General features: G+C 38.6%; 2 protein-coding genes across 2 annotated transcripts; one reads left to right on the top strand and one right to left on the bottom strand.

Annotated features, from left to right (window-relative positions):
• Positions 1 to 4,117: 4,117 nt before the first annotated feature.
• On the top strand, positions 4,118 to 5,065 carry OR10A4 (olfactory receptor family 10 subfamily A member 4). The gene has a single exon (XM_002708778.2). The coding sequence runs from the start codon at positions 4,118 to 4,120 to the stop codon at positions 5,063 to 5,065; it is 948 nt and encodes a 315-aa protein (XP_002708824.2).
• Positions 5,066 to 17,074: 12,009 nt separating this feature from the next.
• LOC100341916 (olfactory receptor 2D2) lies at positions 17,075 to 18,011 on the bottom strand. Its single transcript, XM_008268208.2, is given in 3 exon segments — positions 17,075 to 17,427; positions 17,430 to 17,603; positions 17,606 to 18,011. Coding segments are annotated over 3 exon segments (933 nt in total).
• Positions 18,012 to 18,677: the final 666 nt, after the last annotated feature.

Genomic DNA, 18,677 nt, shown 5'->3' with positions numbered 1-18,677 from the left:
TTAGTAAAGAGTTCAACAAACAATTATAAGAAAAAAAAAACATTCCTTCAGTTGAGACAGGGCTGTTAAAAATCATCACATCTCAAAGTGTCAATTTCACTACTGTAGATCACTACTTTATTAGTTACCACAGATGAGGGAGAACATATGGTATTTGTGTTTGGGGGAGTGGCTTATCTCACTAAGTATAATGGTTCCTGGTTACAACCATTTTGTTGCAAATGACAGGATTTAGTTTTTACTACTGTGTAGTATTCCATTTTGTCTATATACCACAGTTTCTTTTTTATTATTATTTTTTAATTTTACTTAAGTTATACAAGTTTCATGTATTTCATACACACAGATTTAGGAACATAGTGATACTTCCCTCCCTCTCACCCACACTCTAACCCTTTTTCCTCCTCCCTCTCACATCCCCACTCTTAATTTTTACAGAGATCTACTTTCAGTTTACTTAATGATCATAAGGTTAACTGTAAAAGAGTTCAACACATAGTATGAAAAAAAGAAACATTGTACCTCAACAGAAGAGACAAGGGCTGAAAACAATCATTGAATCTCAAAATGTCCATTTCACACTAATATGTACATTTTTAGTACTCTTTTAGTTACCATGATTTCTTTATCTTGTCTTCAGTTTATGAAGACTGGGTTGATTCCATGTCTTAGCTATTGTGAATTGAGCTGCAATAAACATGGGGGTATAGATCACTCTACTCAAATGAAAAGAAGTCAGCATATGAAAGATGCAAACTATTAGAGTAGGTTAAATCTTTAAAAAATATCTCCTCAGGATGCACCAAACTTTAAACAAAATACATATACACCTTGTAGCACAAAACAATATACAATCTGTTAAAGAGAAACACTTAAAGAGATCTGACTTGACTCTAGGTTCAACTAGAGATCCACTGTATCATCAAACAACTGGAAAAGTAAATCTTGGGCTACATAAAATGCTGAGCACTGGAGTTAACCAGTGCACTAGGTGCAAAAGATACAATGATGAATGAATAGATGTGCCATGTGGCATTATTAATTAAGATAACAGATACACGTACACACAATTATTTTATTTATTTATTTATTTATTTATTTATTTTTTGGGCAGGCAGAGTGGACAGTGAGAGAGAGACAGAGAGAAAGGTCTTCCTTTGCCGTCGGTTCACCCTCCAATAGCCGCCGCGGCCAGCGCATCGCACTGATCCGATGGCAGGAGCCAGGTGCTTCTCCTGGTCTCCCTTGGGGTGCAGGGCCCAAGCACTTGGGCCATCCTCCACTGCACTCCCTGGCCACAGCAGAGAGCTGGCCTGGAAGAGGGGCAACCGGGAAAGAATCCGGTGCCCCGACCGGGACTAGAACCCGGTGTGCCGGCGCCGCAAGGTAGAGGATTAACCTACTGAGCCATGGCGCCGGCCACACACAATTATTAAAATCTTCTGGTAGAGGTTTGCACAGTGTTTTGAGAGTGAAGTAAAAATTCCTTGATTCCACCAAGAGAGGGCAGTGAAACATCACAAAGAAAGTGATGTTTGAGCAGAGACTTTGAGATGAACAGAAAGATAAGCATGGTTGAGGAGGATGGTTTCCAAGAGAAGAGGGCCACGTGCGCAAATGCAGGGAACCGTGACAGAGCATGATGTATACTAGGATCAGAAAGGATTCTGATGTGTTTGCAACATCAGCTACATGGGGGATTAGAAAAATAAGCAATAACCAGAGAAAAAGACCCCATTAAAGGGTTTGTACTTTATCCCAGGGCAGTATGGAGGGATTAGAAGATGGTAACCTGTTACGTGACTGAATGAGGGTTGCTGTCAGATCACATAAAATCCAAGGAGAAAAGAAATTGAACTGGAAGTGGGTTTAAACTGTTCTCCTGCCCCACCCAGAGAAAACCAAAGCCAGAAAATAAAGGCAGTGATGGTAGAGATGGAGAAGGTGGCTTGGATCAGTCTGATCACACATAACCCACTGAGGGGGTGGATTAAAGGATGATTATATTCCAGCTCCTGGAATACTAACATGAGATGGATACAAATATCATGTTCAGGTTATTTCTCTTATTCCTCTTTAAGTTCATGTTGTCTGAGGCTAGGTGATACTCTTTTCTGTATGTGTCTAAATTGCTTATGAATGATGGCTACCATACCTAACTTTTATCAAGATGGGTGTTTTCCTGGTTATTCTTAATATTTTCTTTATCATCCATTAATCCAATCAGCAACAATTTCCTGAGCATCCACCTCTCTAGAATTTGGATAAACATCTGAATAACACAGCTCCTACTCTTGAGGAGCACACCAACTATGGTATGAGCCAAAAACATAAATTAATAATTATTCCAAAATAATGACTGCAAATGTGTCATTCCACTTCTTGGAGTTTCTTATATGTACAAAAACTTTCTGCTCATCTTTGGAAACTGTCTTGCTTTTCTCTCTTAACACCATGCTATTCCAGACACTGCAGCTTGTCTTCATCTGTGGACTTAGACCCACTCGCATTCTGCAAGACTGAGTGAATGTGTTAGCTGATGATTAAACTCACGTGGAAGCAAGAGAGGGTAGGGTAGAAGTATATTTTATGTTCTTTAAACTGTGTATATGAGATACACGAAATTTTTACCTTTATATAAATTTTAAAAAATAAACATGTTTTAAAAAAGGAATTAGTATGCAAAAAATGTAAAACACTTCCCTATTTTTTTCCCTCCTTCAACTTCCTAACTTCACCTCTCACTGCTGCTCAGGACTGGAAACAATTAACATCTCAGTAAAGCTCTGCTTGACACTTCCCCATCCCAGATGCATATCTCCTTCTCTGCTACTCTATTCTTCTCCTTGCTCTTATTACTATCTAATGGACTATGTATTTTATGAACATAATTTGCTTGTAAGCTGTCTTCCCCATGAGAGGATGAGTTCTTTGAGGAAAAATATTTTTATTTATCTACTGATGTATCATCTTCAGTATCTAGAACAGTGCCTGACACACAAGACATTTATTGAATCAATTATTCCTTTGTACTAGGGATTGAATAATTAGAGTTACAGTATATCTTGGTAATGAGCTAGATAAGAAAAAATTTTGGAAGGTAATATTATACCATAATAATTATAACGGTTAGGATTTCTTGAGCATTTACGTACCAGACAACATGCCAAGGGCTTTAGCCATCTCTCTTCGTTTCAGTTCATAGTCACCAGAAAGAATTTCAGGGTCCCAATTTTGAAGCTTAGTTCTTGATGTAATGATGATATCTTCTGTCATGGAGTTTTATCTTAATCCTAATTTCCACGTCTTTGAGTTGAACTTAATTAACATGTTAAATATGATCTTCATATTTCTTGGGAATCAAGAAACAAGTCAACCAAGAGAAACTGATGAGACAGGTTACGTTTAAAACATCTGGATTCTCTCCATGGTTCTGGCACTACCCTGAGACTATTTCCTTTTGTCTGATAACATACAGCCACGTGAAGAACATTTAGCCTTGGGATAAAGATAAATCACAGTTTCTGTATTGTGTCTTTCTCTTTAGACTGAAATTTCCTGAATGTAGAATGAAATCTTCCCAAGTATGTGCTTCTTGAGACCTAACACATGTTCAATCTCCTCTTCTGGACTTACTTGGAAGTTGTTGATTCACTCTCCCTGATTTTCTCCTTCTCACCCTTCCATTTTGCAGATTGATACCTGCCTTATCACACCGTTCATTAGGTGTCAAGACCTCGCTCTTTAGAAACATTTGGACTGCCTGATGTAGCAACACTGACTATTGAGACATAGGGTAAGAACACAAAATTGAAGCTGTGGCTTTGGGCATCTTCTGTACAGAAAAGTCAGAACATGTATAAATACATATAGTGACTCTCAGGTCAGCATGAAAACAAAATGAAATTATTCCAAAGGAAACTTGTAAATCCTACAGTAAAGTTTCTTTTTTTTTCCATTTTAGAGAGGACGCATGTTTGATCTTCAATAACTATCACAAGAAAGGCAGAGAATGAGACCAAAGGGAGTTCCCTTAAAAAGAGTGTAATAGAGATGTAAATATGGAGACTTCTACCTTCTTAGAGTTTGAATGCTCAAAGAAATTCCAGGCAGAATAATGATGTGGAGAAACTGGACAATTGTCAGTGAGTTTGTCCTAGTGAGCTTCTCAGCCCTGTCCACTGAGCTACAGGCTTTACTGTTTCTCCTCTTCTTGATCATTTACCTGGTCACCCTGATGGGCAATGTCCTCATCATCCTGGTCACTACAGTTGACTCTGCCCTACAAAGTCCTATGTACTTCTTCCTCAGAAACTTGTCCTTTCTGGAGATAGGTTTCAACTTGGTCATTGTGCCCAAAATGCTGGGGACCCTGATCATCCAAGACACAGCCATCTCCTTCCTTGGCTGTGCCACCCAGATGTATTTCTTCTTCTTCTTTGGGGCTGCTGAGTGCTGCCTCCTGGCCACAATGGCATATGACCGCTTCGTAGCCATCTGTGACCCCTTGCGCTACCCAGTCATCATGGGCCGCAAGTCCTGTGCCCAGCTGGCAGCTGCCTCTTGGTTCTCAGGGTTTCCAGTGGCCACCGTGCAAACCACATGGATTTTCAGTTTCCCTTTTTGTGGCCCCAACAAGGTAAACCACTTCTTCTGTGACAGCCCACCTGTCATTGCACTGGTCTGTGCTGACACTTCTCTGTTTGAACTAGAGGCCCTCACGGCCACCATTTTATTCATCCTCTTCCCTTTCTTGCTGATCCTGGGGTCCTATGTTCGCATCCTCTCCACCATCTTCAGAATGCCCTCTGCTGAAGGGAAACGCAAAGCCTTCTCCACCTGCTCCTCCCACCTCCTGGTCGTCTCCCTCTTCTACAGCACTGCCATCCTCACATACTTCCGCCCACGCTCTAACACCTCTCCTGAGAACAAGAAGCTACTGTCACTCTCTTACACAGTAGTGACTCCCATGTTGAACCCTATCATCTACAGCTTAAGGAATAGTGAAGTGAAGGCTGCACTGAAGCGGATCATCCACAGGACCCTGGGACTTCAGAAACTGTAACCGACTTAAGGAACCTGAAGGGGTACAATGTAAGACCAAAGAAAAGGAAAGTAAGTTCTTGTGGGCTATGGGTCTCCACTTTTTCCAGGAGATATAGCATGTTGACTGGGACTTTGAATTTTCCCCCAGGAGTCATTTCTGAATGAAAGACATGAATGATGAAAGGAAGCCTTATGATAGGTTCAGTATTCTGTGGGACTGTGGTTCTGCTATCACTGACAATTCTGCTGGTTTTCATAAATTATAGCACTCTGAAGTTTGATAACTTTGATACAATCCAAAATTATATATTTCTCGAAATTTTTCATCCGTTTAATTTTATAATCCTCTGCTCCATTTTTCCTATGTATCTAGAACCACTACTTGCATATTTCTACTATGTCTTTGCTTACAAGGTAATTTAAATAATTGTGATAATAAACAACATAATTCTGTTTAATTCTTTCACTTCTTCAACAACTTTTGAACTGAAACCAAAATTTCAATAGATTTTTATCCATCACTAAGCACTACCAAGCCCTGTTTAGATCCTAAAATATAGTGGTGAACAAATAGATAAACTTCTCGCCCTGTAAAATTTACATTCTGGTGATAAGAAGAGAAAATAAAAAATACACTCAAGATCTCCAGTGGTTTACAAAGTATGGATGCTTAGGGGGCTAGCAATTGAGCCATTCTTCTTCTGCCACATAGTCCACCTGTACCTCATCTTAAGAAAAACTTCTCCACACTGACCACTACATCTCACACTATCTACCTGCAATATGAAATCTGTTTGACATGAAAGTATAAAGAACCCCCAATTTCAAGTATAAATCCCTCATTTATCAAGTACAAATGAATAAATTTGGGGACAGTTCTGTAAATAATCCAAAGATTCTTCATTTACCAGATTTTAGATTTTCTTCTGCAATCTCATTGTCATTAGATGAAATCAATTATCCTTTACAATCTTGCACATTATTCAATCAACACAGCATCCTCTATTTATGACTTTTCTCAGTGAACACAGTTCAGCTCTGCACTGTTAGTAAACAGCAGCTTCATGTATAGACACCACAACTTTGGGGAAAACAATTACTTCAATATATCCTTGTATTAGTTTACTCTCAAGCTATAAAAATGCCCTGATTCTTAAAAGAAAAATAGATCACGATCTTGGTCCCATGTTCCTCCCATCCTTCTCATTTACTCTAAAACAACCTACTTTTCAAACAAATATATCAGGGGTCTAGTGCTGTGGCACAGCAGGTTAACGCCCTGGCCTGAAGTGCCAGCATCTCATATACGGGTGCCGGTTCAAGACCCGGCTGCTTCACTTCCCATCCAGCTCTCTGCTATGGCCTGGGAAAGCAGTAGAGGATGGCCCAAGTGCTTGGGCCCCTGCACCCACTTGAGAGACCTGGAAGAAGCTCCTAGCTTTGGATCAGCACAGCTCCAGCCATTGCTGCCATTTGGGGAATGAACCAGCGGAAGGAAGACCTCTCTCTCTCTCTCTCTCTCTCTCTCTCTGCCTCTCCTTCTTTCTCTGTGTAACTCTGACTTATAAATAAATAAATATTAAAAAATATATAATCAAGCTAAAGTTCTAAATAATATATAACCAGGTTTCCAGAGGAATAAACAATAGGGTGAAAGAGACACAATGTCTGGAAAAATACTTGCTCTGTTAATATCAACTGTTTAGGTAAAACAAACAATTAAAAAAAATAAATGATAAATCACACCAAAATGCTGAAAAATAATAATGACACACAGAATATACTATAAGCAAACACATGTTCAATGGAAAACATAAAGCATTGGAATAATTTTTTTATTTGACAGGTAGGGTTATAGACTGTGAAAGAGAGAGACAGAGAGAAAGGTCTTTCTTCCATTGGTTCACTCCTCAAATGGCCGCTACGGCTGGCGCTGCACTGATCCGAAGCCAGGATCCAGGTGCTTCTTCCTTGTCTCCCATGCGGGTGCAGGGGCCCAAGCACTTGGGCCATCCTCCACTGCCCTCCAGGGCCACAGCAGAGAGCTGGACTAGAAGAGGAACAACCGGGACTATAACCTGGCGCCCATATGGGATGCTGGTGCTGCAGGCGGAGGATTAACCAAGTGAGCCATGGCGCTGGCCCTGTAATAATTTTTTAAACTGACTAAAAAAGTATTGCCTGTATAAACATCCAAATTAGCAAAACTATCATTCACAACAATGTTAAGCATTTCTATTTCCAATCAAAATAGAGCAACAAGGACTACATTTGTCTTCTCATCTAAATCAATAACATAAATGCAAAATACATAAAACCGTGGTCTTTCAAAATGCTGGATATTAGGCAACAAAGGACGGTGGTGACTGAGAGGCAGAAAAATGAAGTGAGCTCTATGAGTGGATAACAGGGAGAAAATTCTGCAAAGAGAAAAATCCCAAAGATTTCCGTACAAAGGCCCACTCTCTAGTCAAAAGAATGAACCACATATATCCATATGAAGAAACTATCTGAGGGAGGAAAGGACCATGAGAAAGGATTAGAGGAAACAGTTCCTGGCATTCACAATGTCTGTATTAGTCCCTGTACCCATTAGCCAGACTGAAAAACTCAGTTCATGGAATATTGGACAGAATATTCAAAGAAAATGGTCCTGTTATACTAGGAGGGAATACTGAGCATGATTCTAGATCCACCTAACAAATCATGCAGCAAAACACAAGATGAAATTGTCTCCAAATAACCTAACTACATCCTAAAAACAAAGTTAAAGATTTAGGTGCATGCAAAAAAATCTCATCACCAAACAAAGTTAAATTCACAAAGTGTGGCATCCTATGCATACTATGAGATATGTAAGGATTCAGGATAGTATAATGTATAATTAGGAGAATAATCAATGAATTTCTTTTTAAGATTTATTTATTTTACTTGAAAGTCAGAGTTACACAGAGAGAAGTGAGGCAGAGAGAGAGAGAGAGAGAGAGAGAGAGGTCTTTCATCCGATGGTTCACTCCCTAATTGGCCACCACGGCCAGAGTTGCACCTATCCGAAACCAGGAGCCAGGAGCTTCCTCCAGGTCTCCCACACAGGTGCAGGGGCCCGAGGACTTGGGCCGTCTTCTACTGCTTTCCCAGGTCATAGCAGAGAGCTGGATGGGAAGTGGAGCAGCCAGGTCTTGAAACAGTGCCCATATGGGATGCCGGCGCTTCAGGCCAGGGCATTAACCCACTGCATAGCACCAGCCCCTAATCAACGAATTTCAATCAACCCATAAATGACAGAAAAAGTAGAATAGTAAAGAACAAAGTTCAAGCGGTTATAACTTTATTCTTTACCTTCAAAAAGTCAATAAAAGACAAGAAAGCTATAATGAAGACCCAGATTAAATTTCTAGAAGTGAAAACAACAGTATTTTAGAGGAAAATTATGTTGAATGAGATTCAGAGCAGATTAGATACTGCAGAAGAAAGACTGGTGAATTTCATGGAATAGCAATAGAAATTATCCAAAAAGAAACACAGAGGAAAAAGTGAAAAAAAACAACACTGGGCTATCTAACATGAAGTAACTGAAAGAAGGAAGACAGAAAAAAATCATTGAGGAAACAATTACTGAAAATTCACCAAATTTAATTAAAATTCTAAACCCAAACCCTTCAGCAGATCCTAAGAATAAAACACATAAGGTAATTACTAAGATACATAGTCATCAAATCACACGAAACCAATGATAAAGAGAAAACCTTTGATCACCAGGGAGCTGAAAATGATGTATAACCTTCATGATATATAACCTTCATGGTGTATAACTTCACTCCAGTCAGACTGATTATTATCAGAAAGAAAAATATAGAAAACATTGGAAAGGATGTGGAGAATATGGAATACTTGCATGCTGTTGGTGGAAATATACATTAATACAGGAAAGACAGTATGGCAGTCCCTCAAGCTACAAATAGAACTATATGATCCAGCGATCCCATCACTGGATATGCACTGAAGAGAAGTAAAACAGTCTGTTGAGAAGTCTGCACTCCTGCATTTATTGCAGCACTATCCATAATAGCAAAATAATGGAAACAACCAGTGCCCATCAGCTGATGACTGAATAAAGAAAATATGGTGTATATATAATGTGGAATACAATTCACCAAAAAAAGGATGGTCTTCTCATTTGCAAAAACATGGATGAACTGAAGGTTCAATAAGTTAAATAAGCCAAGCATAAAAAGACAAGTACCGTATGACATCACTAGTATGTAGCGTATAAAAATGTTGATCTTGTGGAGTTATGTTTAGAATGGTGGTAATCAGAGGCCTGGCAATATAGGAGGAAGGAAGATTGGGGAAAGGTGGATTAAAAAGTACTGAGTTATAGTTAGGAGTAAACAGTTCTGGAGTTCTATTACACAAGGAGTTATAGTTGTAAATCCAAAGGAGAAGATAAAATACAACCATAAAAATGCTCAACTAGTACAAAATATGAGAGGAAAAAGTGAAGAAAAAGCATGAGACAAATTGAAAATAGCAAGATTACAGACACAAATCTAACCACTTCAAAAGCCATGTTAAATGAAAATAGTCTAAATACTTCAATTAAAATAAGAGACTTTTAGATACATATTATCTACAATGAAAGTCTATGAAATTAGAGACACAAATACATTAGATTTAAACAGTTGAAAAATTTTATTATGCTAATATTAAAGGAAATCAAAGAATATTTAATATTTGAAAAAGAAGATTTCAGGGTAAAGAATATTTCTATCAGTGAAGAAGGTCATTTTATAATAATAAAGGAGTCATTTAAACAAGAGGAAATAATTATTATGTATACTTATGTGCCTAACAGTAAAGCGTCAAAGTACATGAAGTAAACCCTGATAAAACTACGAGGAAAAATACATAAATGTAAAATTTCCATGAGACAATTCAATATACCCTTCTCTATGGCTTACAAAAGAAATTCTACAAGACAATAGATTTTCACAATAGTGTCTATCAAGCTTGACTTGGTTGATAATCTGCCCAAAAGCAGCAAAATATGTATTCATTTCAAGTACACTCAAAACACCAAAACAGAATATCCAAGGCCATAAACTAGTCTCCACAAACTTAAAAGGATTTAAATAACATAAAGTATGTTATATGGCCAAGTAGAATTAAAGTAAAAAAATAACAAAAACAGATAATACAATTTCAGAAATGGATAATACAATTCTAAATAACCCATAAAATAAAAAAAATTAAAAAGGGAAATTAGAAAGTATTTTGAACTGAATAAAAGTGAAAAGATAGCATATCAGAATTTGTGGTATGCTGCTAAAATTTACTTAAAAGAAATGTATAATATATAATGCATATATCTTAATAACAAAAAAGTCTCAAGTAAATGACTATAACATTCACCTTAACAATAAAAGAACAAATTAAGATCAAAATAAGCAAAGAAAACAAATAATGAAAATCAGAACAGAAATAAGTGAAATAGAAAATAGAACAATAATGTAAAAAATCAGCAAACCCCGAAGGCTGGTTCATTGAGATCCATAAAATTGATAAACCTCTAGATAGAATAATTAGGTAAGTAGGAATTGCTAGTATCAATAATGACACAGATCACATTACTGCAGATTATACACAGCAAAATTATAATAAAAAATGTGAAAAGTTTCTCAATATATCCACCAATTTACTTAAAATAGAAAAGTTCCTTGAATCACACAAATTTTCAAAGTTCATTTAAGAAGAAATATTTGATATAGTGTTATATCAAATAAGGAAATCAGATTTGAGGTCAAATAAACCTTCTCTCAAAGAACATCCTGGCCCAGATAATTTCACATTAAAAGTGAATGATCTAAACACCTAATGTTTGAATTCTACCAAACACTGAAGAAAGAAATAATACCATTGTTTCATAAACCCTTCCAAATTATTGAAGAAGGCAGAATACTTCTCAACAGGCATTATGCTGATACTAAAATTGGAGACAAGCATCCCAAATACAATAACATTTAAAATAAATAATAAATATGAAGAAGGATTTTATACTAAGAATATGATTTAGTGATCAAAAAGCAATCAACATAATTACCATGTTAGCAATTGAAAAAAAAAAGACAATATGCTCAATTTTTGCAAAGAAAAATAACAAAATTAAATATTCAAAAAATAAATTCTTAGGGGCCAGTGCTGAGGCGTAGTGGGTTAACTTCCTGACCTGCAGTACGGCATCCCATATGGGCACTGGTTCTAGTCCCAGCTGCTCCTCTTCTAATCTAGCTTTCTGCTATGGCCTGGGAAAACAGTAGAAATTGGGCCCCTGCACCTGCTTGGGAGACCCAGAAGAAGCTCCTGGCTCCTAGCTTTGGATCGGCACAGCTCTGGCCGTTGCGGCCATCTGGGGAGTGAACCATCGAATGGAAGACCTCTCTCTCTCTCTGCTTCTCCTCTCTCTGTGTGACTCTGACTTTCAAATAAATAAATAAATCTTTAAAAAAGCCAAAAAAATAAACTTTTAGCAAACCATTAATAGAGGGAGACTACTTCAATCTGATAAAGAATATCTATAGCTCATATAATAGCTGGATGTAAAAGACTGAATTCCTGTAAGAGCTGGGAGAAAACAAGGAATCCCACTCTTCTTGTTTTATACTGAGAGGCTGTAAACATTGCAAGAAGTCAAAAAACAAACAAAGAGCATTCCAATTGAAAAAGATCATTAAAATTGGCTCAATTCAACAACATCTGATCATTCATGTAGAAAATCAATTGGAATCAACAGAAAAGCTAGAACTAACAAGTAAGTATATGAAAATCTATTGAATGTTCATATCAGAATAAAAGTAAACATATGGAAATGCATTGAACATTCATAGAAGCTTTATTCATTATAGCCAAAAACTAAAAGCATCATAAATCTCCATTATCTGGTGAATGGATAAACACATTGATATATATATACATACTACTGGGCAGTAAAAAGAGACTACTGCTCAATATAGTAATATGAAAAGCATTATTTAAAGGCATTATTTAATTTTTCATTATTTAATTATAATTAATTGTAACAGATTCAATGTGATTAGAAGATATAAGTCTAAGAACATAAGGATATTCCCCTCCTCCCTTGCTTCTTCCCATCTTCCTTCCTTCCACCCTTTTTTCTGTCCTTTTTTTTAGTTTTTGAGATAACGTATTTTAAATTTACATTATAGTAAAAGGCTTAATACTTTACCAAATAAGAGGTTTAATTAGTAAAAGCCAAAAAAACCCTAGCTTAGTGGGACTATAGATAGCAGCTATAAACAATAACTGAATGTATAAATGACCATTTCACCCATATAGTTTTTTTGGTCAATTATTCACTCATAATTTCTTTCAATGAAATATAACCAATGACAATATAACACCTAAATACTTCCTGTGTGGTTATAAGATAATAATTAAGTCTGTTTAGACTTTTCTTCTCAACAGTTTATGCACTGGAATAATCTTATGCAGATTACAATGCAAATAATCATCCATTACATTTTTTGTATTCTATTAGTTACCACAGATCAGGAAAAACTTGTGACATTTGTTTTTTGGGTACTGACTCTTTTCACTAAGTATAAAGGTTTCCAGTTGCATCCATTTTTTTGCTAAAGACAGGATTTCATTTTTTATGCCTGAGTAATATTCCATAGTTCATATATAACAAAATTTCTTTATCCACTTGTCAGTTGATTCCATATCTTGACTACTGTGAATTGAGCTGCAATAAACATGTGGGTACAGATAACTCTTCCGTATGCTGATTTCATTTCCTTTGGGTAAATTCCCAGGGATTTACTGTTTTATACGTAGATCTATTTTCAGTTTTCTGAGGAATTTCCATACTGTCTTCCACAATGGCTGCACTAGCTTGCATTTCCACCAACCGTTGATTAGGGAATCATTTTCCACACACCTTCACCAGCTTTTATTGTTTGTTGATTTCTGTATGAGAGCCATTCTAACTTGGATGAGATGACACCTCATTGTGGTTTTGATTTGCATTTTACTTATGGCTAATGATCTTGAGCATTCTTTCATGAGTCTGTTGGCCATTTGAATTTCATCTTTTTAAAAACACTGTTCAAGTTTTGCCCATTCCTTAGCTGGATTGTTTGTTTTGTTGTTTAATTTTTTGAGTTCTTTATAGATTTTTGGATTTTAAACCTTTTACAGTTGCATAGTTTGCAAATATTTCCTCCCATTCTGTCAGTCACCTTTTGACTTTGTCAAGTGTTTCAAGTGCAGAAGCATCTTAGGTTGAGGTCATTCCAGTTGTCTATTTTTGCTTTGATTGGCTGTCCTTCTGGGATCTTTTCCAAGAAGTCTTTGAAGCATTATTATTTAAAAGTCAAACCAAAGCTAGACCAAAAAAAAAAAAAAAAAACCACAAAAAACACAAAAAAACACTCCATTCTGTTTGACTACATTGATAGAAAATTTTAGAAAAGGCAAATTTTTGTAACAGAAAGCATCTCAATGATTGCCAGGGACTAGGAGAAGGAAGACAGCAGCTGAAAGGAGACATCACAGACCTTTCATAATGATGACAATCTTTTCTATTATCAGTGTTCCATGGTTACAACATTGTTTATATTTTTGAACATTGACCCCACTATAACACACTTTGAAAAAAGAGACAGTTGATTCCTGGTTCTACGTCGATTATTCTGGACCTCTTCCAACATTAAGGTGTCAATATTTTATCCCCACAAGAACAGACTCCCATTGTTTCTCTGTTGTTTATGGTTAAAAAAAAAAAAAAGTGTAGTGGATTCAATCTGAGTCTGTCTCCTCATGTATTCCAGCATGCAGAAGCAATTGATCTGATAGCACTGTAGCATGGCCTACTGAAGTCTCAATTACAATACCAGCTGGGAGAAAACCTTCCAAGAGGTTGAAATGATGACTTGTAAAATGTAGTGTATATGTGAAAATAGTGGTCACTAATATTGTGATGTTTCTCCAATTGCTGGAATATAAAGGTTGGCAAATCATAGTATATACCGGAAGTGATTCCTCATGTTAATAAGCCAAACAACCCACTCAGGCGTCTTTGCTACCTATTGCTACATTCTTTGGCTTGACTGACTTACAGTTCTTAGTTCCCAAAGAAGAAAAGTCTTCACCATGGTCCTGAACCACTCACAGTTTTAATGAATTAGAAGCAGAGTCTGCTCGTTGGCACCAGGTTCCATATGCTTTTGAACAAGTAGACTGACAAATGAAGTCACTATATAGACTAGAGTGACTGATCCTACTTCCAAGCCCTTCTAATCCTCTGCTTTCCAATGTCAAGAAGACTGGATTTGAAATCCAGAGGACTCTCCACTATGCTGGATCACGCTCCCCTGAACAACAGCCATGTGAAAGGGAAACTGCAGAAACTCAATTTAAAAGACATCATCAGGATGCAAACACTACGGGAAAGAAATTTTAGGTCACTATAACCATGGACTCGTCCTGCGAGACTGCGCACTGTCAGGATGGTGGGGCGACAGCGTTCTTCAACAAGAAGCACTGGGGACAACTTTCCATGAATATGTCCACTTTATTAACAATCAAGCACACTTTTAAAGGATAGGCAGAGGACAACACTAATTCTATAGGATAAAGCCAATATTGATGCCACTATGTGTGGGGAGCAATCCGGACTGGACTAAGTTACTGAAATTAAGACTTATTCTATGCATCTGCTCTCCCACAATATGGCGCTGGGAGAGAAGTAAACAGCTTCTGCACAGCTGCCTCCAGTTCAGCTAATAGACTGTAGGACTTGCTCCTGATTGGAGAGCGGCGTACTCGGCGTGTGGGCAGCCGAGTTGGGATTGGCGGAGGAGGACTATAAAGGAGGAGAGAGACGGCATGTACCAGGAACATCTATGGGGAACATCTAAGGGAACCCGTGCAGCCCCCAGAAAGCCGGCCGGCGGTGTGCCGCTCCCCTGCGGAAGTGGGGAATGCGGCCAGGGGGAACTGCCCTTCCACGGAGGTGGAGGGGATAGTAGCCAACCCGGGAAGAACCAGCAGAGAACCCGGGGAGGGCCGAGCGGACGAAAGAACAGCGCAGGGTCCTGTGTCGTTCCTCCACGAAGACGGGGAGCGACAACTATGCTTCTCCAATCAGCCTGAAGGTCACGTAGCCTAGGTAGTCTCCCAGGTGGTCCTGATGGGCCTGGGCCATGCCCGGATCTATTTTCCTGATTGGTAATTACAAGGCCCTTCAACAGGGAGCAAGGGTGGGGGAAATGTGCCTGGGGCTCTTGCTGCCTGCCAGCAGTCAGGCCATCTCCAGAGGCATGGTGTGCCACGCCCTCTTAACCTCCCGCAGGGGCTGGGCAGGCAGTCTCCAACCAGGCACAGGATCGCCCACACAGAACACATTTTAAAATGCCAGAAAGCTGAAGCTAAGAAAGGAAGAAATCCACAAATGAGTGGTGAAATAGGAAGCAATAATCAACAATTTAGATTTGGTGACCAGGATCAGGACCTAGAGCAATTATTTTCTGCTAATTACGTGATCTTTATTTTGCCCTTTCTCCTCCCATATCTTATAGAAATAATACTGGTAAGAGCTATTCTCCTGAACAACAAGTAGAAGTGTGACTTGCTTGAGACCACATTGCAATGATAAAGTTTTTAGCAGAATCTTACATTCTGTGTTAGCAACATGAACTAACAACTGGATCAAGAAAAAGTGGATGCTGCAGGTAGAGATATTCTTCACTATGCATTGACCCTTTTATATGTGCCCTCTAGCATTTGTGACCTCACTGTGTACTTAGGAATGCTTGTTGTCTTTACAGATTCTACCAACAGGTTCCCTTGTTCTTGGCTTCCAACTGGAATAAAATAGCAGAGGATTAGAAGGGCAGGTGGAGAATGAGCTTGAGATACTTTTAAGCATGGCATCCTGGCTGCAGGGAACCTAAATCGCAGCTCTTCTCTGAGCCTTTACATACAGCTACCACCTCATTTTCTACTCCCTTTCTTGGTCCTTCAGGCCTAGGATGCATTACAACTTCTTATTTTGTTAGTCTACTATTTCTTGTTGGCTTTCAAAATTACATATTAAGGTTTTTGAAGGTATATCCCAATATACAATGATCCACAGTCTCTAAAAGGCATGTGAGAAGAATGTGAGAGCTCTTGTACTCTGCTTCATTGTATCCATGCTCTTCATTTCACACCTTAAACACACACAGAGGTACACGAGGATGAGCAAACACATAATACCTAGGTCACTGTAAGTGATTAATGTCTGTTACATTTTTATTCTTTATTCATACAGAAAGATTCAGAAACACCAAAATGTAAAGAACTTAGAGAAGGATCTGATATAAATGATAAGGATAATGATGAAAAATGTATACTTTACCAGTTTTAGGAAATACAAATGTTTCTCAAAGGATTTTATAATTCTTTTTTTTATATTTATTTTATTTATTTGAAAGATAGAGTTACAGAGAGAGGTAGAGACAGAGAGAAAGGTCTTCCATCCACTGGTTCACTCCCCAGATGGCTGCAATGGCTGGAACTGCACCAATCTGAAGCCAGGAGCTATGAGCTTCTTCCTGGTCTCCCACACGGGTGAAGGGGCCCAAGGACTTGGGCCATCTTCTACTACTTTTCCAGGCCATAGCAAAGAGCTAGATCGGAAAAGGAGCAGCCAGGACTAGACCTGGCGCCCATATGGGATGCCGGCATTTCAGGCCAGGGCGTTAACCTGTTGCACCACAGTGCCGGCCCCAAATTTTATAATTCTTACATTCAAATACTGAAACACAATGGAGTAAATGCTGCTTCCTGTTATAAATTTTTTCCTCTCTCCCTTTTATAAATACAGAAGTGGAAAATGATAAATGGTTGGTCCATAGAAAAAGTTCCAAGGATGAGAATCTCCTCGTTTTACGTTCTAAAGTAATGGGATTACCATGCAATTCATACTGGTAGGGGTCCACCAAGGTCTCCATATTTATTAACACTGTCAAAAGGAAATTCCAAACCTGCATGAGAAATTTCTTGGGGCTACTTTCCTCAGAGCTCCCTTCACATCCTTATTCCTCAGGCTGTAGATGAGGGGATTAAGCATGGGAGTCACCATTGCATAGAACACAGAAACCAGCTTTTCTTGATCTTTGGAAGATTTGGGTGTCATATAGGTGACAATTGCTGATCCATGAAAAAGGATGACCACCACTAGGTGGGAACCACAGGTAGAAAATGCCTTGAGCCTTCCTGCAGCTGACCTCATCTTAACCACAGTCAGGAGGATGCGGCTGTAGGACACCAGAATCAGGGATACGGGTATGAGGAGAATCAGCACCCCCATAAGGAAATGGCCATCTCTGGAGTTCGAGTGTCCGTGGATGCCAGGACCAACAATGCAGGGGCCTCACAAAAGAAATGTGCGATGGTGTTGCTGCCTCGGTAGGGCAGTGTCAGTGTGAAAGTGGTGTCCACCACAGACACGACAATGCCACTGCTCCATGATCCCGTGGCCAGCTGTGCACACACATGATGCTAGGGTAATGTAAAGGGCTGCAGATTGCCACATAGCGGTCGTAAGACATCACGGCCAGAAGGGCACACTGTGTACACCCAAAAATGAGGAAGAGTAGCAGCTGAGCGGCACAGCGTGGGAATGACATGACCTTCTTCCTGGAAAGCGGATGAGCCAGGGCCTGAGGAACTATGTTGGTGGAGAAACAGAGGTCAGCCAGAGACAAGTGGCAGAGAAAGAAATACATGGGTGTGTGCAGCCGGGAGTCAACCTGAACGAGGGACATGAGAAGCAGATTTCCAAGCACAGTGACCAGATAGACTCCCAGGAACAAGATGAATAGCAGCTACTGTGTGTGTGGATCCTCAGAGAGTCCCAGAAGGAGGAATTCTGTCACCTGTGTCTGATTTGTCTGCCTCATAGTTTGCCTCCCTTTGCAATAAGAAGTCGCTATCTACTAACCATAGGTATGCACAACATGTGAATTCTGTAATTCAGAATTGGAGGGTTGGCAGTTTCACCACTCACTACCAAGGGTTTCAAAGTCCCACTTTGAAATATTTAGAACATTACATGTGTCTTCAGTTGGAATATTTTCATCTTAAGATAATATATGTGATCATATTGTGCATTAATCATTGGTGTCATCTGGCAAATATAGAGTAGAGCAAAAGAATCATCTTTGTTATTCTCAGTGTTGTATTTCGAAAATGCAATAATGATACGGATTGGATTCACCTGTAGAGTTATGCCATTTAATTTCAGTTCCTTATCAACATAACCTGTTAATTCTGTATTTCAGAGTTGGAGGGCTTAGGAATTTCTCCATCACTACCCATAATTTCAAAATCCCTTTTATTAAATCTTTGGAAGATGTTTGTGCTGCTGTAGGTAGAACATCATCACTATTGTAAAATCATACTTATAAGATGGTGCTTTCATTTTTGGTGTCATCTGGCAAGTGTAGAGCAGATCAATGGGATCATCGTCCTTATTCTGAATACCACACAATAATTCAGTAATGAATAAATTGGATTTATCTGTATGTCGTGCCATTTAAATTCATTTTATTATCACCTCAGTCCCC

The sequence above is a fragment of the Oryctolagus cuniculus genome, chromosome 1 (assembly GCF_964237555.1).
Source record: "Oryctolagus cuniculus chromosome 1, mOryCun1.1, whole genome shotgun sequence".
Classification (NCBI taxonomy): domain Eukaryota; kingdom Metazoa; phylum Chordata; class Mammalia; order Lagomorpha; family Leporidae; genus Oryctolagus; species Oryctolagus cuniculus.
Note: the sequence above shows the minus strand (reverse complement) of the source record. Positions and strands in the feature narration are given on the sequence as shown.

What these genes read in the sequence shown, in the direction of transcription:
- OR10A4 (XM_002708778.2), top strand. Translation starts at nt 4,118, where the DNA reads ATGATGTGGAGAAACTGGACAATTGTCAGTGAGTTTGTCCTAGTGAGC.